General features: G+C 39.8%; 1 protein-coding gene across 1 annotated transcript in view; it reads right to left on the reverse strand.

Moving 5' to 3' along the window:
* HPGD (15-hydroxyprostaglandin dehydrogenase) overlaps nucleotides 1-21,482 on the reverse strand; it is a 53,927-nt gene extending 32,445 nt beyond the window's left edge. Inside the window, exons 1-3 of the mRNA XM_036764743.1 lie at nucleotides 21,082-21,482; nucleotides 20,367-20,490; nucleotides 15,792-15,898 (exon numbers count right to left, since the gene is read on the reverse strand). Coding sequence (XP_036620638.1) covers nucleotides 15,792-15,898; nucleotides 20,367-20,490; nucleotides 21,082-21,174 — 324 coding nt within the window. The 5' untranslated portion in view covers nucleotides 21,175-21,482. The remainder of the gene's footprint in view (nucleotides 1-15,791; nucleotides 15,899-20,366; nucleotides 20,491-21,081) is intronic.
* Nucleotides 21,483-24,090: the final 2,608 nt, after the last annotated feature.

The raw sequence follows: 24,090 nt of genomic DNA on the forward strand, positions 1-24,090 counted from the left end.
CGGCACTTGTTTTGCAGAAGATGAAACTGAGACAAAGAGGGTAAGTGACTTGGCCAAGATCACACTGTGGCAGACCTGAGATTTGGACTCAGGACCTCTGATTCTAAATTGCTATATAAAATATCACCTAAAATACTTGTTTTATCTCAAAATATTGCATTTTAGCTAACCTTGTCAGGGAGTAGATCAGTTACTGCAATGGACTTTAAGTCCTGCTTAGTTTGAGAATCATTCAGAAAGCCCACTGATCAAGAATTATTAAATGGTCTCATTCATATGTTTCTTTTCCAAATTTTGTTGTTGCCTCTTGACATTTTGCACCCATATTCCAATATCATTATATTCCTGTCTTGTGACTACTTCTTGGGTTCCATTATCCTTCTGTTCCTTATCTATGGACCAGGAATCATCCATTCATTCATTTGCTCATCTACGGGTTACTGTACTTTTTTTGACCTAAGACTAGAATTTAAGATATCATCAAAACCATAAACAATTTGTGAAGTAAAATTTATGCCTGAAAATGTAATTATTTTCCCCTTCAGTTTGGGGCTTCTTCACACCTGTGACTCAGCTTTGGGAGATAAAAACTTATTTGAGATTTCATAATACCTACTTACATTTATCTGACTTTCAAGGACCGAATTAAGAGGAAAATGATCTTTAATGAGTCTGAAGAGGTAAGTATTTGCTTTCCTATCTGACATTGCCCTTGTTTCAAAACCTTTTGGGTTTTTCCAAACAAGCACTCAGAGAGGCTTATCTTACACAGTAGTAGTTTTGTAACAAAAAATTAAATTACTATCCTATTCATTTCAGCAATAAATCAATTTGACATTAAGCTGACTGTGGAGCAAAATGAGCCATTCCCTCTTCCCACTAACCCAAGACAAAAGACACAACTTAATTGTTTATATAAGAAGAAAGAAAAAATAATACGGAAGGATAGAATTACCAAAATCTGTTCTATTCTGCCAGTTTCTGGCCGAGCCTCCTGCATGCCCAAACAACATCTAGGTATCATATGTATTAGCACTTTGCTTCTTACCTATACCTATTCTCATGGATTTACAATTTGGTTGACAGACAAGTTCCATATTTTCAATACACATGGACACACACACATATATTCAAAATTAAATCTCTCTTTCTCTCTCTCTTTCTCTCTCTCTCTCTCTCTCTCTCTCTCTCTCTCTCTCTCTCTCTCTCTCTCTCTCTCTCTCTCCCCCACTATTTCATGCTGCCTCTGTCCCTAAACAATCATTTTGTTATTGTCGTTCAAACAACAGGAGCAGTGTCTGGCTCTTTGCGACCCCATTTGGAATTTTCTTGTTAAAGATAACTGCAGTGGTTTGCCATTTTCTTCTCCAGCTCATTCTGCAGACGAGGTAACTGAGGCAAGCAGGGTTAAGTGACTTACCCAAGTCATACAGCTAGTAAGTGTCTGAGGCCAAATTTGAACTCAGATCTTCCTCACTCTAGGCTTGGTACACTATCCACTGTCTATCCACTGTACACTATCTACCTGACTAAACAATCAGAAGCAAAGAATTATTTTAAAGTGGTTTCAAAATGAACATGTGGCATGACTTGACCAACTGAAACCTTCTCTAGAGAAGTGAATAGAATTCTTGTTGTGGAGTCAGAGGCACCTAGGTTCAAATCCTGCATCTGACACTATGTGACTATGACTTAATCACTTAACCTCTTCAAGTTTCAGTCTCTTCACCATCTAGTCCTATTCTGGTGACCTAAATAATTTTTAGAAGCCTCATATGCAGAGTACTAAAATTTGGTTTAATATATTTCCTTATGAGCCCTTTTTTTCCCCGTTAAGTAAAACTTTCTATTATAACCCCTTTATTTCTCTCATTGTTCTGTCTATGGTGAAGAAGTCTCTCATGGATGCCATAAGGTAAACAAATATTCTTGAGATAATTCCTAACATTTCAATCTTAAAAGAAACCTTCGATGCCATTCTCCCCAACATACTGCCTGAAGTAGGACTCTCCCTCCAGCATCCTAATATGTGGTCTTTCAACCTCTGTATGAAGATATCTAGCACAGAGTTCCATGTGTTGTCTTGAGACTATTCGATCCATTTTTGTACAGCTCAAAAGGTTAAGAAGTTTCTTCTTAGTGTTTATGAAAATATTCCATGGCAAGGTGGCGGTACAGTGGAGGGGGGAGTGTTTAGGTCCAGAGTTTCTTCTCCTACAGTGACCTAAAATCTGTCTCCTTCTAATGTCCACCCCTAACTATCTCTATTTGAACTAAATTGTTTTCTTTTTAATTTAGAGATCTTTACCTCTTGGAAGGGATGTGCTGGTAAACGTTTAACAGAAGGCTGGGGGTGGGGATTATATGTGACACTTCTAAGTTTAATGTGCATTAGTAACCTTTTCTCCATCCATTTCGTAAGTCTAAGTAATCAACCAAATAATAAATGGAGCTTTGATTTGTAGACTTTACTGATTTCCAAGAGGTGTAAAAGTTCACACTGAAAATTTCACAATTGCTCTCCTGAGTCGATACAAGCAGGTTCCAACATACCCCTGCCTCTATTTTCCTATGCACAGCAGAGCTTACTCACCACTAGATTTTTTCCAACTTGTCATTTCCCTTATCTCCTCCCTCATCTTCCCTTTGGGGTTATCCTTTAGGACAAGCATGATAAATAGAGATTTTCTTTTATATTGCCCAAACTATACGACTTTATTTCTCAACTTTCTTGCTTTCTCTTATCTTTCCAGTTCTTGAAAATGCTGCTTTTATTCAGATAATTATTACCCTTTGCTTCCTCTTCCCCTTGTTTTCCATTCTCAACTTCTCATCATAGTTTATAGCATCCATCTACAGTGTGTACTTTTTGCTTGGAGCTGCCTATGAGTTAGTGGGTTACCTTGACCTCTCACAGGCTCTGGATACTTCCTCGGACTATGTACATAGTAAATGTTATTGTATCTTCATGGAAGGTATCGAGCCTATCTTGGAGACATTAAGGGGAGCTTAAGTAGCTTCCCAGGAGCATGAGCAATGGAAGAAACAAAAAGGAAAAAATGGAGTAGGAGTCAAAGAGAGTTGGGTTTCAGTACTGGTTCGACCACTCACCAGCTAAAGTCACCAGACATGATTTTCTCATCTGTGTGATGGGGACAATGCTTACCAAATCAACCTGTCTTACAAGATTGTGAGAAAAGTGCTCAGTGGAGTTGGAAGTGAGTTTTTTATCAGTTCGTTTCCTTTGCTGGGTAGCACACTTGGGGTAAGATACTTGTGTTAGGAGTAAAGGGACAAAGAGACATGGGATTTCATAGGATAATATATTTAGAGTTAGAAGGAACCATGAAGGTCAGAGTCCAAATTCTTCATTTCAGAGATGAGGAAATTGGGGTCAAGAGTTTTTTTTCCAAGATTGGGTTATGGTGGCACATGCCCATAGTCCCTGCTACTGGAAGGCTAGGAGACCACTTGAGCTTTGGAGTTGTAAGTTGAAATAGGGCTAAAGTTGATCAGATGTCTGCACCATCAGGCACAGGTATAGCAAGCTCCCAGGAGTAGGGGCCACTATGCTGCCTGAGGAGGGAAGAACCAGCTCCGTTTAGAAATGGAGTGTTGTTCAGCAATGCATTGGGGCCTTGAGTGGCCCCTGCCCTTCCAGCCTGGCCCAGATCTTAGTAAAACTTTCTATTATTATGCCTCTATTTCTCTCATTGTTCCTCCCATGGAGAACAATTATTCCTTGTATGCAGTCAGGTAAATGAGTGTTCTAGGTATATTTCATAATTATGGCTCAGGTCCCCCCATCTTGCCCAGGCTGGAAGGGCAGGGGCCACTCATGGGCCCAGTCCACTGCTAATGGATTGCCATTAGTCACTTGACTTGGCCTATTCCATTACTAACTTGGTCTCGTTCTCCGCTCTTCTGGCAACTACATTAAATTGTCTCTCTAATAAGGTACATGTGAGTATCTAGGCTGGCTCTATTGCCTAGCTATAGTTGTATCTCTTTCCTTATAAGTTCTTCCTAGCAACAATTTCATGTTTTCACTTTGAATTTAGTGGGGCAGATGGGAAAGAGTACCTGTTGACTCTTTGCTCAAATTTTCATACAGGGATGGAACTGACTTTTTGCTTTAATTTATTAACATGCTGACAGGTCAAAATAGAACACTGGACTAAGCAGCAAAAAAGAGAGTTCAGGACTCAGGTCTGCCACCCTTGGTCAAGTCTTCTCTGATCCTTAGTTTTTTATATGTAAAATTATTGCTCTGGATTCGTTGCTGACGTCGTCTTATCTGACTCTTAACGGCCCCATTAGGGGCTTTCTTGGCAAAAATAGTGGAGAGGTTTGCCATTTCCTTTTCCAGCTCATTTTACAGATGAGGAAACTGAGGCAAACAGGGCAAAGTGACTTAACCAGGGTCACCCAGCTAGTATCTAAGGCCAGAATTGAACTCAGGAAGATGAGTCTTCCTGACTCCAGGCCCAACACCATCTAGCTGCCCTATTGGGCTGGATTAGATGCCCTAAAAGTTCCTTTATGTCTTTTTTGGGGGGATGAAAAAAATATTTTTTCATGATCATTTCAGACACAGTACAGCAGAATAGATAAAGTGCTAGATTCAAACCCTTACAAATTATTTAACCTCTTAGTGTTCTAAGCTAGAAGTATCTAACTCAAGAAGATGAAAATGTAATTGGAAAATATTTAAGATACAACATAAAAATGCAATACAACACAAATAATGTTAATTTGTATTTTTTTCAAGTCAAATATGTCCTCAGGATCCATTTCTATTTGAGTTTGGTAGCTGGGGTGGAAATTTCCCTAAGATTTTAAATCACTGTGGTATTAAATTACATTGGTAGAAGCTTTATCACTCAGAATTCCCCATAAAAATGAAATCACAAGTCCAATCCTTTTCTTCTATCCTTTTTATCATATTTATCATATTTAAAACTAAGTCCAGATGCCAGTATCCGACTTGAAGTAACTAAGAGAGAGCCTGATGTATTCAGCTCATCTTTGTGGCCCTGAATTACAACAGTCTGATTAACTTGGCTGCATTTGTTCCTGATACGTAGATTATAATTCACCCAGATCAGTTCCTGACCCATCTTGCTTGATAGAATTCTCAGAATCATTCTAGTTCCTAGCTCATGTTTGACTGATTTAAACTATAATTTATTTGTAACTGCTGAACGATAATAGAATCAGAGCTGGAAGGGACTGGGAGGCCATCTAGTTTAATCTCCTCATTTTAGGCCCAGGTAAGTTAAATGTCCTGCTCCAAAGTCCTATCAGTCCTGAGAGAGAATTTGAATCCAGGTCCTCTGACTGAAAAAGCAGTCTTTCCACTGAGCCTCACCGCCTTCTGGTCTCAGGAGAGCATCATGGTATAATAATAAAAAGGTGACCCTCACAGAAGGGCCCAACTCCACCTGGTTTGGTGCACTAGCTGCTTTGGAGCAGGGACCCCTGATGTGTCCTTTACTTCATGACATTGACCTATGACACTGGCCTGGCCCAAAAAGAATTTGATGAAGGAGACTCTTTGCCTTTCAAAGAGTCATTGGGAAGCTTGTTTAATTCTGGAGCTCCTCAGGGCTCCTGAGTCCCCATTTCCATATCTGCAGAATGGGTATTGGGGAAGGGAGATTAGATGATCTCTGGTGTTCCCAGAGAAAACATGAAGCAACTAAATGGCATAGTGGATAGAACCCTGACTTTGGATGCAGGAGAACCTGAGTTCAAACTGGGATCCTGGGCAAGTCACCTAACTTCTTAGTCTCAATTTCCCTCATTTGTAAAACTGGGATATTTGTACCTACCTCAAATGAGGATCAAAGGAGAAAATATATGTAAACCTTTGCAAACCTTAGAGCATTATATGATAGTTATCATAGATTTATTATTAATGTTATTATTATTATTAACATCATCATCATTCTCTGACTCTAAGTTTTATAACCTTGTAAAGTTGTCTAGAACTCTAGATATCCTCTGGTGAGTTTACTGCTGAAGAGATTCTGGTAAAAGGGCAGGTGTTCTGCCTTGGTCATAAATCAAGTAAAACTTGGAGGAGGTGGAAGGGGATGGGGTGAGAAAATGTTGCTCCAGGTGTGGCAGAGCAGGACCAATAGGCTGTCTTGTTTTTCACTGCTGAGGCCTTTGCACCATAAAGAGCCTAGGTGCCATTCATCACTCCTGCTGAGCATAACAACACGAATGTTTAACATCAGTATAAAACAACCACAGATGTCACTGGAAAAAGTCTGTGTGGACAGAGAAGGAGGGAATAATGGCTATGGATTGGCTATACTGGCAGCCATTCAGAGCTATCTAAATATAGTACACTATTAACTTTCCCTGGGGCTGTGTATCACCATGGATCTGATAAAGCTTCTACCCTCTAGGAGTGTATAGTCTCAAATGGGCGCTAATAACATGGTAGAGCTGGAGGGGGAAATGGCAAACCACTTTGTTGTCTTTGCCAAGAAAACCCCGAATGGGGTCACAGAAAAGTCAAACAGCTGAAATGACAGAACAACAACATGGTATGGCACACAAAATGAAACAAGACAGAACAAATAGGTAGCTAAAAGTAAAATTATTATAAATATTACCCACAAATCCAGAGTCTTCCATTCTAGTCTTATAGAGAAGCAAGTGGAAAGGAGAGTGGGTGTTAGACTCTTACTATCAGTGGGCCTAAGGAAGAATGGACTGAACAAACTTTTAAAGTTATCTATGAGTAACAAAGGTCATGTCCTGTTCCCTTTACACAAAACTAAACAAATACTTTCATTCCTCTGTACAGTCTAGCCAAGGTTGCCTATAGCAGCAGGGTCCTAAGAAAAATAAAGGAAAACTTGGCTTTAGTGAGGAAGGAGAAGGGCCAGTGGGGATACAGAAAATCCCTTTTGCTATTCCAGAGTTTCCTATTTACAAAGAACCTATTGAGGTTCTTTCCTGCATGGAGCAGGTGTTTATTCAACCAAGTATTGTTGTTTTTTTAAGCCAACATGCCTTCTTTGCTGGACAGAGAGAGATTTGAGACCCTATTCAATCTCTGTAGTACTCTCAATCGTATTTTCTATTTCCTGTTCTTCTCATGTCACTGTAGCTCCTGACAGTTTTGAAAGGCATGAATGTTACTCAGTGTTATTTATCTAGTCCCTAACCATTGTAAACCCCAGGTGCCACTTAAATATCTAAAAAAGGTCTATGGTGATAGCTGAACACCTTCTGTCTAAAGAATGGCAAATAAGGGCCTAAATCAGTTTGGGGGTGGGGATGGCATCCATATAATCCTATGGTTCTTTGGATAGTAGCCCTCCCACTCGGTGAACCTCACTCAGATCCTCCTTATTTTATATGTCTTGGGAGGAAGGTGCTGTCTTATTAAATCGTATTCATGAAATGGTCCTGCAGGACCCAATTTACTTTTGCATTTGAAACAGTGTTAAGGATAGTGAAATACACAAGGTTCTTCCTATTCTCTGAAGGAAGGGGGTGTTTCTGAATCTGTTTGGTGTCATAGAACTCTTTGGCAGTCTGATCAAGTCTCTGAACCCTTTCTCAGTATAATGGATAAAGTAAAAAGCATAGAATTACAAAGGAAACCAGTTACAGAAATGTGGCAGAATTAGGGTGCAGAATGAGATATTTTTTTATACACCCATTGAGGGAATTTGTTTTGTTTGCTGCATGTTTGTTACAAGAAATTTGTTTTTCTTTTTCTCTCAGAAGGATGAGAGGAGGTAATCTGTAAGTGTTTATAATGTAAAAACAAAGCGCATCAGAAATTAAAATGAATTTTTATAATGTCCAGAAATTTAAAAGCAAATTTGTGGATTCTAGGTGAAGAATCCCCTTGTTATAAAAGAATCAGAAATCCCAGTAAACACTGCCAAACTGTTTTTTTTTTATGGAGGAAAACTTAGCGTTCTATTGTCACACTGAGCACAGGAAGCTGGGGAAATTTTTAAGGGAGCCTTTTGATGACCTTAAAATCTAAATTAAGTCTCACAGTGTTTGCATGACTTCACATGTATAATTGATACTGTATTGCTAGCCTTCTTAATGGGTGGGGAGGAGTGGAAGAGAATTTTTACCATCCATTAAAAGATGGGTGGCAAAAATTTTTTTTAAGTATAATGGGGAAATATTTGATGAAATAGATTTTTAAAAAAAGGTTTAGATAAAAACAGTCTCATGGTAAATAAGGCTTTAAACATGCACAGGACTTTAAGGTGCAGTCCTTCTAATCAAAGTAATTGTTTTTTGGTCCAGACCTGTGATTTTATTGTTGTGGGGAATTCTCACTGAAGAAACTCTATTATAATAGACCAACTCCTGCTTTGTAGGATGTAGTCTTAGAAGGCTGTGAAGGGTAGGAGGAGGAGGGTGTACCAAGTCATTGAGTGAGATGCCACTCTCTGGTTTAGGTGGGACTTCGACCCAGTTCAGCTCTGGCTACCATCTACCTTCAGTTGTTACCATCAATGACTTTTTTTAGAATATCCAATTTTCCACCAAAGCTCTTGGCAATGTCAGCTAAGAGTATTTTTCTAAAATCCCTTCATTGATAAGTCCCATTTCCACCTTCGTAGGTGACTGAAGAATGAATCCAAAGGGTAAATCTTGAATCCTCTGACTTGGCTTGTACCCAGTCATTGTCACCATCAACTTTTTGGTTAAGGCACTTGGATTCTCTAGACATGCTGTCATGTCATCTGCAATTAATGATATTCTGACTTCTACATTTTCAACATCAATCCTTCCAATTTAATTCCTGGTTTTTATAACTGCTGAAATTTCTAATACTGTCAAATTTTTTTTTTCTAAAAAAGTAGTAAGTGTAGGAAAAGAAAATGAATCCAAGAATTTAGAAGCACAGACCCACCACGCTCACTTGGCTACATGTCTGCTGAATGGAATTGGCTGGATTTAACTGACCAAGAAACAAATTCATCTGATACTTCACTCATCTTAAAGGTACCATCACTCATACAGCCTACACCATCAGTCTGCTCCTTTCCTTGGAACCCAGAGAAAATTAATTCTCTACTCTGTGGGAGAAAAAGAAATATTACCAAAGGTGCTGTTGTCAGTAATCATCATTGAACTTCTCTCTGCCAGCTTATGAAAGGAGGTGGGGGAAAGCCCCTTCCAAAAAGCTGCAGTGTCACCATGACGGAGCACTTTAGGGCCATGGAAACACATTTGCATAGGTCAGAATGATTGTCCCTGCCATCCCTGCTGTTGCTTTGCTACTCTCTCATTTCAGGCTTAAAGTAATTTAGAAACCAAGGGCCACCAGCTGTTTTAAGTAATTCTGCTTGAGCTAGTCATAAGTTCAGTACAGCAGCAAAAGAGTTCTGGATAGAAGGCTGTCAATCCCATGAGAAATATCTCATGTTGAGCAAGGGAAAACAAACAAAAAAAGAGTGAGCAATTTATTAAAATTAGGAAATTGTGATCTAATTTTCATCTATATATTTGCAAATGTGTCATGCTAAGAGTGAAAACTAACACATGAAGAATCTCCATCAATTCTTAGAAGAAACTAAGATACTTATTGATTCATTCTAAGAAAGCTTAAAGGTAGTGGGCACTGGTTCCTTATTCATTGTTGTTCAGTTGTTTTTCAGTTGTATCCAATTCTTTGTGCCCCCATTTGGGGTTTTCTTGACAAAGATACTGGAGTAGTTTGGCATTTCTTCCTTTAGTTCATTTTACAGATGAGGAAACTGAGGCAAATATGTTTAAGTGACTTGCCCAGGGTGACATACTTAGTAAGTGTCTGAGTCCAAATCTGAACTCAGGAAGAGGAGTCTTCCTGACTCCAGGCTGGACACTCCACCCACTTTGTCACTTAGCTGCCCTCCTTATTGGTAATCCACTGTTTTATCCTGGGATGGCCAACTATGCTAGATGTACTATCCCTCTATGTAATTCCCCCCTTCCTATTTCTTCTGGCTGGCAGCATGACTGTTTCTGTGGTCACAGCTGTTTCCTGGCCACTCCCTCAATAAGGTTTAAAAGTGATTTAGAAATTGAGGGCCACCAATTGCTTTAGATAATTCTCTATGAACCATGAATGTGTTCAGTTTGAGTAGAGAATATTTTTCAGTTCTCCCACCTAGACCATCCAACCAGGAGAAGCAAGCAATGCCTAGGAAAAGGGGATGGGAGAGGAAAGAGCCCAATCCAGTTACTGACTGCTCATGAGAAGACTGGAGGGGATTCCGGGGAATGCCAGATAAAAGTACCAGTCACACTTAAGTCCATATTTTTGAGCCCTCCCTCCTCCCCTCTGAGTGAAGTGTTCTTCTGGTGCCTCATCATGGTGATGACCCTGGATTCTTTGAGGCTATACCAGTGGATCTCAAGTTCTGACAAGCCCCAATAAATTGGAAAGAATTTATGAACAGAGCTGGTGACAGACTCTTGGCCAAGGATCAGAGATCCTCATCACCAGCAGGTTAGCCACCAGGTAACAAATGTACTTTTGGCAATAGCAAATTAGGAAGCTTTCTGTGCTCTTTATCAGTGGAGAAATTACGCACAAGGATTTTGTGAATTAATACTAAGCCCAATTTTCTAAGCCCCACAGTATAAAGGGACTCCATTTACAAAAAAAGAGGTAGAACTGAATCTCTTTGTACACTATGGTCTATTAGACCAAGTGGCTGGTGTTATGTAATGGTTCGAGCTGTATGAGAAAACATGACATTTTTATGGTTGGTGAAAAAAATCTGTTTTACCTTGAATGTAGAAATAATTACATAGGCAAAACAAGCAAAACCAGACCCACACAGAACAGGCATTAATTGCTTTATTGTTTTAGTCACCACCATTTCCTGGCACTTGTTGTAGTCCTAAAGTTTACTACAAAATTAAAAGAGGTTGGCCAGGAAAAAACTGCACGTTTAGCAACACCCTTTCAGAGACTTCCTGCTAGCTTCTCTGCTCTCACCTTGGCTGGCAGAACTGCTCATATAACATAAGAATCTGGAGAGATCTTAGAGGTCATATAGTAAACTGCTTTCATTTTAGGAAAATGAAGGTCAAAGAGGTTATAGATTTGGTGCTGAGAAAAGCTTCCCAACGACAAGGGCTACCCAGAAGCAAAATGGGCTGCTTTAGGAGGTAGAAGGGTTGTCCTTGTTTGAGAGTGTCCACATAGAGGCTGAGTGACTTGAATGCTGGAATGTCGGGAAGACCTGGGTTCAAATTTTGCCTCAGACACTCAGTATCTGTGCCACACTGGGCAAGTCACCTCACTCTGTTTGCCTCAGTTTCCTCATCTGTAAAGTGAGCTGGAGAAGGAAATGGCTAACTACCTCAGCATCTTTGCCAAGAAAACTCTCTACGGGGTCATGAAGAGTCAGACGTGACTGTGTGCCTGATTAACCACAACGACCGCCTCTTAGGTGTGTTGTAGAGGAAATTGTATGTTATTGCATGAGTTGGACTGGATGATTGCTGCTGAAATCCCTTCCAATGCTTCCATTCTGTGACTTTTTTATTTTCAGTGACTTTCTCTAAATCCCCTAGCTAGGCAAGGGCAAGACTGGAACTAGAACCTAGGTCTTCTTATTTAGTATCCTTTCTGGGCCACACTCTTTACATTTTCAACTTACCTAAGCAAAAACCAAGTCAGCTTGACAAACAAAGAGACTTGGCCTCCATCTTCTAAGGGGTTTCCACAGGGGCTGATGAATGCCTGAAATTCTGATACTAGAGCTTCTCTTTCTTTTGGCTTAAGACTTTGACCCCAGTTAAAATACCAGTATTATTAGGAGAGAACCATACTGTAAGATGAAACCAGCCATTTATACCTTAATGTGAATGAGGAATCCTAAGATTGGATTTTAATAATGGGGAGGGGGTTTGGGGAAAGAAGCCATTACAATACTTGGCTGATTCTTCTATAGCATCTTAAATTACTTTCTATCCTTATCTTATGTGATCATCTCTACAACTCTTGTGGCATAAAAACCATACCAAAAAAAAAAACCATGGGTGGTCTGATGGTTCTGGCAACAGAAAGGAGAAAAACAAGGAGAAATTTGATCTCTTTGACCCTGAAGAGAAGTATTAATTATGTACAAATTTGCCTAAAATGTTTGTCCAGAAATACCATCCATGTTCTGCAATGGTCCTTGTTTGGGGAATTTGTTTTTGCTTTTTTTTTAATATAAAAGCTATCATTCATTCGTTGGAAGTCAGGAAAAGAAAAAACAGAGCCACCCAAATTAGCAAAACCAATAGGGTTCTGAGAATGATGTGATTACTGCTAATTGGGAGTTGTGCTATATTCTAACTTGAATCAAGGTTACATTAGCTTTCCATATTCACTTTTCCATTCTCTCTCTCCTCTGATGTCATAGCACTTTCTTACTATCTCCTCTATTAAAAGTTATTTACAGAAAAGGATCAGAAATCCCTTGTTTATATTCTAAGATGAAGCTGCTCAGTGTGTACTCTACCTCTCCCCCAGGGGGTAGTTATAATTTAAGCCTTCTCTGCCTCTCTCATTGCATACTATGAATCATAAAAAGGCTTTGCCCAGCTGAAGGATTTCTGGCATCATTGAGAAGGAAAGCATTTTGAGGCTCAGGGACCATTTCATTCAAGTACTTCTAAATGCCTTTCTCCCCCAGTGGAAACTGTCTGTAGCATTCTTTGAATCAGCTGTTCTTTGGTGACATTTTAGGGTAGAAAGAGTAAACTAAAAACCTAGGCCAGAAGAGACGAGAGGAAGATAGCTCCGTATACTTTAGTATAATGGAAGTCTCTCTTAAGTACCAAATCTCACATATTTATATATGTTTGAAATATTCCTATTCCTTCTTTAAAAGGAAAAAATCATTAACTGGCTGAAGTGTCTAATAATGGCAGACATCCGGCAAATTATCAGAGTCACTGTATTGCCAAGACCAGCTTTGAGTGAATAGCTTAACAAAATCCTAAAATATCCCTTGGTTAAGCTTAAATAGGAGGCAGCATGATGTAGGAGATAGAGAGGCAACCTCCAAACCAGAAAGATTTGGATCAGGTCCTCCCTCTGACATATACGCTAGACTGTGTGACCCTGGGCAAGTCACTTAGCCTCACAATGCCCTAGCCAATGCTAAGACTACAAAGTGCAGCTAAGGTAAAGACCAGCATTATAAGATGATGTTCCCTCATAACAGTGAAATGACAGATTCGGTCTCCATCCTTATGAACCTTAAATACCTTTTGATGCTGGTCATAGGCACCAGTTAAATAAACCCTTTAAAAACCCCATTAGATTAAATGAGGAATTCACAAAGCAATCTTTTAAAGTGCTCAGATCATTCTTGGGTATCAATTGTTATAGAAATACCCATAGCATCCACTGGTAGGTACTGATGTCAGTTGACACTATCAACATTAAAAGATCTAGGAAGAAAAACCTAGGCTTCTTTATTATGCATAAACACAGGTCCAGAGTTCAAAAAGTAATGCTGAACCCTGACCAGAGCCTTCATAAGGCTTATATAATTTGCAATTACATTACAGAGATAAAGGAATGATTTTTGCTTTCTGACTTTCACAATGGAGACAGAATCTCACTCATTAAGTGGGGAATGAAGAAACAACATTTTAGGGATATAAACTTCAGAGAATTACTCACTACTAGGCTTGTGAGATTTGAATTTCAAGGCTACATTTGGAGGGTTTACAATGGGCTAATTGAGAGGGGAACATTACATGCCAAAAGATAACTACAGAGCCCAACCTTGATTGTGGATTCCTCCATAAACAAAAAGGGAGTAGTAGCCTGGGAAATTACAGATGTCATAAATTCCATTTACCCCTATCTGGTTTCTTATTTTAGATGCAAAATAAAGGAATTACTGATTTTAACACAACTTAAGAAAGGCTCCAGTCAGCTAAGTGACATTCTCAGAAAAAGGGTTAATTTTGGAGCAGAAATAGTACAGGTTGGGGCAGGTAGGTGGCACAGTGAGTAGAGCACTGGCCCTGGAATCAGGAGAACCTGAGGTCAAATGTGACTTCAGACACTTCACACACTAGCTGTGTGACCTTGGGCACGTCACTTAACCCCAATTGCCCTGCCTTCCCCCCTCCAAAAAAAAGAAATAGTATAGGTTAATAAAAGGAATCAAAAGCTCTTATGATGCACTGTTAAGCTTTATCCTCTGCCAATAGAATAGTATTTCATTTGATATCCAGGGATGATGATGAGGGCACAGTCTCTGGGAACCCCCTTGAACCTGGAGTACAGTCTCTGAGAGCCCCCTTGAACTCTCCTTGAGTCTTCCAACTAGATCTGGCCTTCCCCTAAGGCCATGGGCCTTGCATTATTATTGGGCCCAAGTCTCTGCCTAGCCTAGCCCTCTATTGTCCAGCTGCTTCCCACCCTTAATCCTGATCAATATATCAACTCAGTCCCATCAAGCTCCTCCTTAGACTCCTCCTCAAGTCCCTCCCTAAACCCCTCCTGTAGTCACTCCAGACCACCCCACAATCTTTGTGTATGTAATCTCCATCTTGCCTACATAAAGGTGCTCAGATTCAATCTAGTTCAGTAGATTGAATCTGGCCCGCTTGTAGAAACAGGCATCACAAAGGGTGGGATTTCTTAAGACAACCCATTATGGCAAACCCTTAATAAACTTTGTCTTTTCCCTTGGCTGAGAAGGCTTGAGTCTAATTCTTTCGGCAGGACCCTGTGTGTTGGTACTTTGGGGTGTCGAGCACCCCTCAACTCCAAATCTCTTCAATGATAATATCTTAACTCTGACTAACCTAAACTCTCACTCAGTTTCCATTCTGACAGATGGAGAGGGAGAAAATAATGAACATAGAAGAATTTTTCTTCTGTTTGAAACTGACTTAATCAAATTTATGTCCATGGCCTCACTGGCATCATTCTAGACCCAGCTAAGCTAGGCAATGCCCCAACAGCAAGGAGAAGGTCTCCAATCCAAACTGTGTGACCACACCCAGGAACATATGGCCCAAGGCAGGGCAGGATAAGATCTCCCACAGCACAAGTTGGGCACAGCTTCAAAAATATCTAATGTCCTTTGATAAGTCTATTTATAAGTGATAGGCAAGCTATATAAAGTCAACCAATAAACTTCAGGGATCATCCTGTTTTACCTATCTAGAATTGAAGGGAACTTTGAGGTCATCCAATCTAGCACCCTCATTTTTACAGATAAAGAAACTGAGGCCAAGAATGACCAAGTATCCCATCATTAACTGGCATAGCCAGAGTTGAACCCAGATATTCTCACTGCAAATCCAAGGAAACTTTATTTATATGATGGAAGTAATAGAATCATAATGGAAAAGCATAGCTCTCATACCAATGTACCTTCATATCAAAATCCCAAAGTCCAGTTTCAGCTTAACCATGCTTGCTGTTGCGTGCCTGGACTTCATTCAAATGTTCCTCTTTGTTTTCCTTTGTTATCACTTTTAAAAAGATGAGTTAAGAAATGCCTTTTTTTAAGAAAAAAAGTATTTCCTTTTGGTATTTTAAGGCAGTCACCTCTTTAGTTCAGTCCCCAGAATGCCTTCCTGTTTTTCAAGGAGAAATACCTCTCTCTAGCATCCTGTAACTTCCCTCTTATCTCCCTAAACATATACTATTGTACTTGTAGTTCGTGTGTTCATTTGAATGAAAGCTCCAGCAAAAATAGACTAAACACATTCCCCCCCCACATAGTTTGCTAAACCCACTCTAGAGGTAAGTCAAAGACTCAGATAACACTTACCAAATTAATCTGGACAGTTTTCTCCCAGTGTTTTTCATTATTCACTCCAGCATTATTGACCAAAATATCCAGTCTTCCAAAATGTTGAACTGCTTTTCGAAAAGTATCTAATTCCAAGAGGAAAAAATAGAATATATTTCAGGTATCTTCCTGTCTTCTACGTCAAACAGTTCTTATTAAATGCATTTTTCAGAGCTATACTACTTTGGCAAAAGCTATTTTCCAGGTTCTGTCAGAACATACTAGATTCTAGAAACAGGAAGAATTACAACTATTAGCCTGCTTGTGCTTTCCAACAACTTCCTACATTTGCAAGGAATTAGTTACTAGCTAGATCTCTGTAATTTCAGTCAGAACAATATGAACCTATTATTACATAATTATGTTATTAGCTATCAGCTGAAAAACACTGTTTATCAAGTATGACATTAACAAAAAATATTGTGTTATTCAGGTCGAAAATTGCTGCAATCAAATTGACGTTATATAATATCCACCTATATTATTAGTAAACAGTCAGAGCAGGTATTCTCAGGTAGTTTTTGAGTCTAGATAGAATTTGATTACTGTTCACTTAAGAGTTGATATTTCCTTTTTCCTACCTGATGTCAACGATCTGTACCAGAAATATTTAAGAAAGATATAGTGAGAGGCAGCTCATAGGAACAATAGGTATTAGGAAATACATTGTTGATTAAAACCATATGACCACTAGAGGCCTTCATGGGGTCCTTAATCTTCCAGGGGACAAATATGATCGTTATTAGTTTTAACAAATAAATAGACTGGTGTTACAAAAAAGAACACCAACACTGCTCTCCCTAACCCCAGTCCCCACCCCCATTCATGGCAGTGATCTGAAGAGCAATAAATTTTTTTCTTTCACCTGACATTGAAATCCTGATACCCTTCCTCCCTTTCTTACTGAAAATCAATCAATCCCATAATCCTAGACAAAATCTTTGTCCAGTGGCATCTCACATGATTCCATATCTATTTCTTATCCTCTGACTTCCCAAATCTATGTGTAAATAAGAGATAGATCACATTTCAGTTCAAGTCTAGTATTTATTAGACATACTATGAGCCAGGGACAAGACAAAAGCCCCAGCCCTCAAGGATCTAGCATTCTTGGGAATGGGGGAAAATGGATTGGAAGAAGAAAAGTGCAATTGGGAAGAATGAGGAAAGGTATCTTTCTAAAGGCTTAAGAGTACCAATAATAGGTACCATGTATACAGCTTTTTAAAGTTTTCATGACTCGTCTCATACATTATCTTACTCTGATAAAATTTTCTTATTTCCTGATTCAGATAGCACTTGTGGTACATAGTAAGTGGGTCTTTGAAATATTATGTGCAGCTACTGGTTGCCAAGCAATAGTTATCATTTAGATAATATTTTAGGTTTGTAAAGCACTTTACAAATATTATCTTATTTTAATCTCACAACAACCCTGGGAGGTAGGTGTTATTATTATCCTTATTTTACAGATGGGGAAACTGAGGCAGACAGAGTTAGATCCTAAAAGTATGGAAATTGTATTAAATGAAAAATACTGAACTTATATAGTATGGGACCTAAGTTTAAATCCTGCCTTTGCCATTTATTCTCTGTGACCTTTGGCAAGTCACTTTCCCTCTTTGGTCCTCAGTTTCCGCATCTGTAAAATGAAGGTGCTGGATTAGATGACCTTTGAGGTTCTTTCTAACTCTAGATCTGTGAGTCTATAATTCTATAGAAAAGCAGCAAGAGAGCTAGATTCCAGACCCAGATTCTTGGCCACTCACTGGCTATGTGACTTTGGACAAATCACAAGTTTCTTTACTTGTAACATAAAGTTATTTTTTCTAAATCATTTGTGAAGTCCTGTCCAGCTTTAAAGCTCTATGGTTCCAATGAAAGTGGAAGTAGCCACTTTATAAACTCTCCTGGGCAGCATTAAAAACTAAATGAAACAAAATCCCTTACATTATTATACTTGTCCAGAGGTCATTGTTTTTTTTTGGCGGGGGGGGAGAAGCGGAAGCAGACTCTATGAAATGTTTTCCTTAGATAGAGATAAAAGGTTGATGTATCATCAACTCACAAACATTTTATATGTAGCTTACCCACGCCCAGGATAACTGCCCTCTTTTACTTAGCATACAATCTGGTCACCTCCCCTACCCAACACCTATGCCTTGGGACTGGTAAATGAATTTTAAATATTGGCGCAGGTAAACCGTAATTACACGGAAATGTTCAAGACTTTGTATACATTCTAAGGTCAGGTCAAAATGTAATGCATTCTGGAGTCAGGTCAAATGGTTTTGTATTAACCACAATGCTGACTGTATTTACTGCATGCTAGTATATTGAGATCCCTATTGCCTACCAGGGCTCTCAATAAACCAGCATCATGAAATACCACAATACCTAAGATGGGTAAGTGTTGTTTTGACTTATACATTCATCCCATTCCTCAGTCACCACCCCCTCCCCCAGTCAAGTCACTAGTTCCTTATTTTGTAACTTGTTAGAATTTTCAGAATACAGCTCCAAGATTTCTTTAAAAACCACTTCCTCTTAATATGTGAACACTTTTATTTATATCACAAGTTTTTCCTCAGTCTTTCATAACAGAATGGAACATCTGTTTTTATACTGTCAGACAACCAGCCTAGCCTAGAATTTTGACAACAGAAAAGAAAATAAAACATGGCAGCATGGTGCTTTCCATGACAAAATCCTCCTATGTTACACATGGCACTCTAGAAAACCCTCTCTTCTCTGTCACCACCAATTGTGGAACTCTCCACCCTTTTTTGATAAGCAATCTATTCCCTTTGGCCAAGTCTCTGCCAGTGAGGCACTTGTTCCTGAACCTTTAACTCATCTCCATGAAAAACTTATCTCTACACAACATCCCTTTTAGTCCCGTGGATGGTTATTTAAATAAATAACTAACTCTTTGCTAATGTTCGCTGAAGCTTGCTAAACATATCCCTTTTCTCAGATAACAGAATGCTTTAGCCTAGATAAAATAGTTGGTTGGCCAGTGGGTGAGATGATTTTAAGCAGGTAAGGGACCTCCTAAAGCATGCTTACAGAGACAGTTCCCTAGAATTGTAAAGTGCCATAAAAATGTCAGCAGCTAAGAGTAATGACACAGATGGCTAGCCCTGCTGAAGGTTTATGTAAGTCATCCTCAAAGTTGTTATTTGTGTCCCATAAAACTTTGTGGGATAACAAGCTGCATGTGCTTACTTTCCATTGTGTGAAGCACCGACTTCCTAGTGTGTAAAGATCCCCTCCAGATCTCATCTCCTTAAGAGTCTTCATAAACTCTCTTTCATAGTCAAAATTTGTTCTCAGCTACTTATCATGAGTTAAATTTCTATTTTTTAAAATTTGTCTAAGTTATTTCCAAAATGTATCTGTTTTCTACTCAGTAAGAGATGTTATAGTCTACATATTCTGAACATTATATTTAATACATATATAGGTATATACATACATATACACATATTTCATACACACACACATATAACCCCTTAACGGATTTTTGGTGTCAAATCTAGCCTGACAACACCGGTGTGACCCTGAGTAAGTTACTTAATCATTGGGACCCTGAATTCCTCAACTGTAAAATGAAGGAGTGGGGCAGAGTGTATTACACAGGCTTTGAGGATCCTTTCAGTCCCTTACATGGTGGCAAATATATACAGTTTCATTTTTGTCTATTGACTTACTTGCCACCAATTATCAGGTCTCCCAAGTATTCATGTCTGCTTGGTGTATTTCAATCCAATATTGCCATTGACTTTTCGCAAGTAGATTGACCTATTTTAAGCTGAGCTGATGGAAACAGGAAAGCTTTGAGGAAAGCCTGATAAGAGAACTTTTTTTTCCAGCACTGAGTTTGCAGTTATTAGCAAAAGAAAAATTATGTAAATGCAACATGGAAAGAGCCAGAGAAGATCTGGTTTAAATCACATTGCATGTAATTGACAATGATACTTCTAACATATAAAGGGGAGGGGGACAACACCTGTATCCTACTTTAATTCTGCATTAAGTGTTATCGAGTTTTCCGTGAGAAAATAGTTTGACAATTCCTCTAGAATCTAGACCTATATGGGTTGCAACTCACAGTTTAAAAAATGCTGAAGGGGTCTCCCTCCAGTGGAAAAAGTTTAAGAAGCCCTGCTCTGGATTCCACTAACTTAAAAAGTACCACTTGAGATTTCAGTCCTTTAGATTTACTAAACAAGGACATCAAAAACACATGCACAAAATTTTTTAATACACAAGTTCTTAAAATAAAGAAAAAGAATTTGTCTATGTTCTTTGCTTTTCCCAAGTAATGTAACTATTGATCAGAACTTCTTTGGTCGGAAAGACTCAGGCTTTGAAGCTTCATCTGCTGGTGATCAGCAGCGGGCTGAACTCCAGGAGGCTGCTAAATTGCACACATGTTGGCTCACTAACAAACACCGTGCTGACTCCAGGTTGTAGCTAAGTATGATGCCCTTTCTTGTTGACAGATTCACTCCCCTCCGTATTGCACACCTCACCCCACAGACTTCTTACCTCTCAGTTGTTCCTGATCTGCTACATCACATTGAAGAAACAGCGTCTTTTGAGGCTCGAATTGCTCGTCCAGGGCGGCTTTACATTTTTCACCTGCTTCCAGATTGAGATCCACCAGTGCTACCTGTTGAGAACAGAGAGAGAGTGTGTGTGTGTGTGTGTGTGTGTGTGTGTGTGTGTGTGTGTGTGTGTGTGTGTGTGTTTTGGGGGCTCAGTTTATGAGAAGAGCAGATAAGCAGGAGAAGGGAAGGCGTCCGGGGCACAGACTTAGGAGTTCAATTATGGAAGGTAATCACAAGCTTTCTGCCCCTACTAAATATTAAAGCTTCCAGCCCAAAGCAAGCGAACCCCTACGTGAGACTAATAGATGGCATTAAGGTAACGCTTTTAAGTTTGCAAAATGCTTTGGAAAATACTATCTCTTTCGAATTGTTCTCGGTTGCACCCTGGGGCAACCTTGTGGCAAGGAGTGAGGGGAGGCAGTGTGTGGTGGTGGTACTTGTCCCTGAGGACCAAAAAGGGGTATGACTTGTCTCTCCTGATCCCTCCACTACCTCTTAGACCTTCAGTTCCCGCAGCTCTCCCTCCCGCCCCGAGAACAGCTTTCCCCAGGGCCCCCGTCAGTCCCACGGACCCTCATTTTCTCCATCAAGCTCCACCTCACCCCACTCCAGGTTCTGCATCACGCTTCCCTCTCCTCTCTTGCTCCACTCACCTTGGCGCCTTTGTGCAGAAGTTCCTCAACGAAGGCTTTCCCTATGCCCTGCGCTGCCCCCGTCACTAGCGCCACTTTGCCATTCACGTGCATGATGCCCAGCTTCCCTGCAGAGGCGGTGAGTGTGAGCTCGGTGGGCAAGCTCCAAATCTTCTTCTCCCTCTCTGGGTTTACAGAGCTTTTTATTATGCTCTATAGCCAGTGGGCGGGGATGAAACTGTCAAACCCCAGGCCCAGAGAAATCTGCATTTGTGTCACCTGCCCTAGAGCGCGCTGGGACTCAGCTAAGCAACACCAGCTAATTCTCTCTCGTCTTCCTGCTTTGTTCTTTGCCAGTTTGTGCGCCAGTCTCTGCTCTGACTAACTGCACAGCTGTCTGCAGGGTTGACAGCGGAGAAGTCTGGCCTGGAAGGAGGAGGAGAAGGAGGAGGAGGAGGAGGAGGAGGAGGAGGAGGAGGAGGAGGAGAAGTGCGTGTGTGTTTGTGTGTGTGTGTGTGTGTTTGCTGTGCCTTGATAACCATCACCAATAAGGGAGGGCAAAAGGGAGCCCCGGGCACTTGAAGTAATCACTAGAAAAGGATCTCTAGGGTGCTCCTGCTGTTCTCTTTTTCCCAAAAGGGGTCATGTTTGTTGGATTTCTACTTTAAATGTTCCTCTTGTACAATTAGGCAACTAAACTTAAAAGTTTTCTTCTCCTTGGCCAGTGAAGTACATACACAGCTGTCTTCCACTGAGAAGGAAGGGTTTCTGTTTCTGGTGAATGCTTCTGCAGAGGTTTAAAACCAGGCATGAAGTGTGAAGTGAAGTGTGGTTCATTTGTGTAACTTGGAATCACATTCCTCTAACCCTTAGATCAAAAAACACTTGGAAACCTGTGGTCATTCTCTATCCAAAGTATTATCAATTGCGAGCCACCTCGAGGGCTCTCTTTGAGAGAATACAGTGGGGAAGCATGACCGTGCCTGGAAGGGACCTGCAATTGTAAAAGCTGCCTTTTGGAATCCAGTTCCTATTTATTGAACCTCCTTAGTTGGAAGGGGTATGAAGAATTGGACGACTTCCCAGTCCTGCTGCTGGAGAGATAAGATATGCATGAAACAATCAGAGCCAGTAAACAGAGTGCTTAATCAATGAATTAGTCCATAGGCATTTATTAAGCACCTGCTCTGTGCTAGGTGCTTATGCAATAAATACAATAGACGAAACTTTCTCCACCCATAAGGAGTTTAAGTTAAATAGAGCCATACTAGGATAGCTTATTGCAGAAATTCTTAGATGGGGATCTGTGAAGTTTTTTTGTTATTTGTCTAATATTTTGATAATTATTTCCTTTGTCCATTTTTTAAAAATAAAGTTTTATATTGATAGCTTCAATACTGATGTTGAATAGCTATATTGATACTTTGTTTTTTTTACTTTGCCTAATCTTTCCCTGTATCCCCCATGATAATTGTATTTTAATGTAATTGGTTTCATTTGCAACCCTGTATGTTTTTTGCAATTTAAAACTATTATTTTGAGGATTTCATAAGTTTCTTTAGACTGCCAAAGAGGTCCATGATACAAAAAAAGGTTAAGAATCCTTGCAGTAGTGGGATTCAAATGAATTAACAACTGGTCCCCCACAGAACCAAGCCTAGGCACTGCCCTGCCAGTGACTTGGTGGGTGCAGGCCCTGCCCCGACTAACAACCCGGTCTCGGAACTAAACCTAAAATTAGGGAACCGGTGGGAATCCACTGAACCCCACCACTGAACCCTTGACTTCTTGGAAGAAGTGGGACTTCTTTCAATTCAACAGTCATTTATTAAGCACCTACTATGTGGGAGGATGCAGTGCTGGGAATACACACATAGTGTGCCAGGCACTTGCAGATACAAAAACAAAACAATTAAGTAGTGCTTGACTTCAAGGTGCTTGCTTACATCTTCTTTAAAAAGGTAATAGGATTTAATTAATGCTGGCATTTCAGTTGGAGGAAACAGGATGCTAGATTCAACCTGAAAGGGTATAGCAGGCAGTAAAGACATTGAACTAATTAGAATGAAAGATACCTTAGTTAGGGGAAGACAGGGTTGGTGAGATGGAGTCAGCCCTTGATTACCAGATAAAAGAATTTGGTCACACCTAATGGCAGTGGGAAGAAGATGTAGGTTCTACTAGGAAGGCTCATCTGGTGGTTTTCCTGAGGATGAATTAGAAAAAAAAAACATGGATATAGTCAGATTAGTTAGGAATTTAGTACAGTAGTTCACCCATAAAGTCTTGGGAATCTAGACTAGGATGACGGTGGTATGGAGGGGATGAATCAAAGAGATGTTGAAGGAAAGATTGGCAAGATTTAATTACTGACTAAATGTAGAAATGAAGTTGAGAGAGTGGAAAATGATTCCAGTTTTCAGGCCTAGGTAACTGGAAACCACTGAGAAACTGCTGGAAATTGGGAAGAGTAGTTGGTTCAGGTTGGAATGGCATATCTGAGATGGCAGAAGAACATGTTTGGAAATACAGTACTGGAGGTAAGATGAAATGTCATTGGCTGAAGAGATAGGATTTGGAGTCAAAATGGAACACAGAGATCATTTACTTCAATCACCTTCTTTTACACAAAAGGAAACTGAAACCCAGAAAAATTGAATGACCTCTACCTCAATAGTAATTAGAAGAGATGGGATTTGAATCCAGGTCCTCTGAAAATTTAATATTCTTCCCATGATATGATTCTGCCTTAAAATGGAGATGAGGATAAATATAGAGAGGGAACTTTTTTTGAGCCAGAGAATTTAGGCTCTAATCCTAGCTATGTTACTTATTACTGCAATGACCTTAAGCAAATCACCTAATGATTCTGGGTTTCATATCCCCCATTTGTAAAATCAGGGAGATCAGTGATGTGATTTCTAAGATTCTTTCTACTTCTTTATCCTGTGATTTCAGTTCCATAGCTGTGAAGGTAAAAGTTATAGATTTGTGAGTAGATAAAAGGGGAGCATTGACTTTGTAGTAACT

The sequence above is a fragment of the Trichosurus vulpecula genome, chromosome 6, assembly GCF_011100635.1.
Source record: "Trichosurus vulpecula isolate mTriVul1 chromosome 6, mTriVul1.pri, whole genome shotgun sequence".
NCBI lineage: Eukaryota > Metazoa > Chordata > Mammalia > Diprotodontia > Phalangeridae > Trichosurus > Trichosurus vulpecula.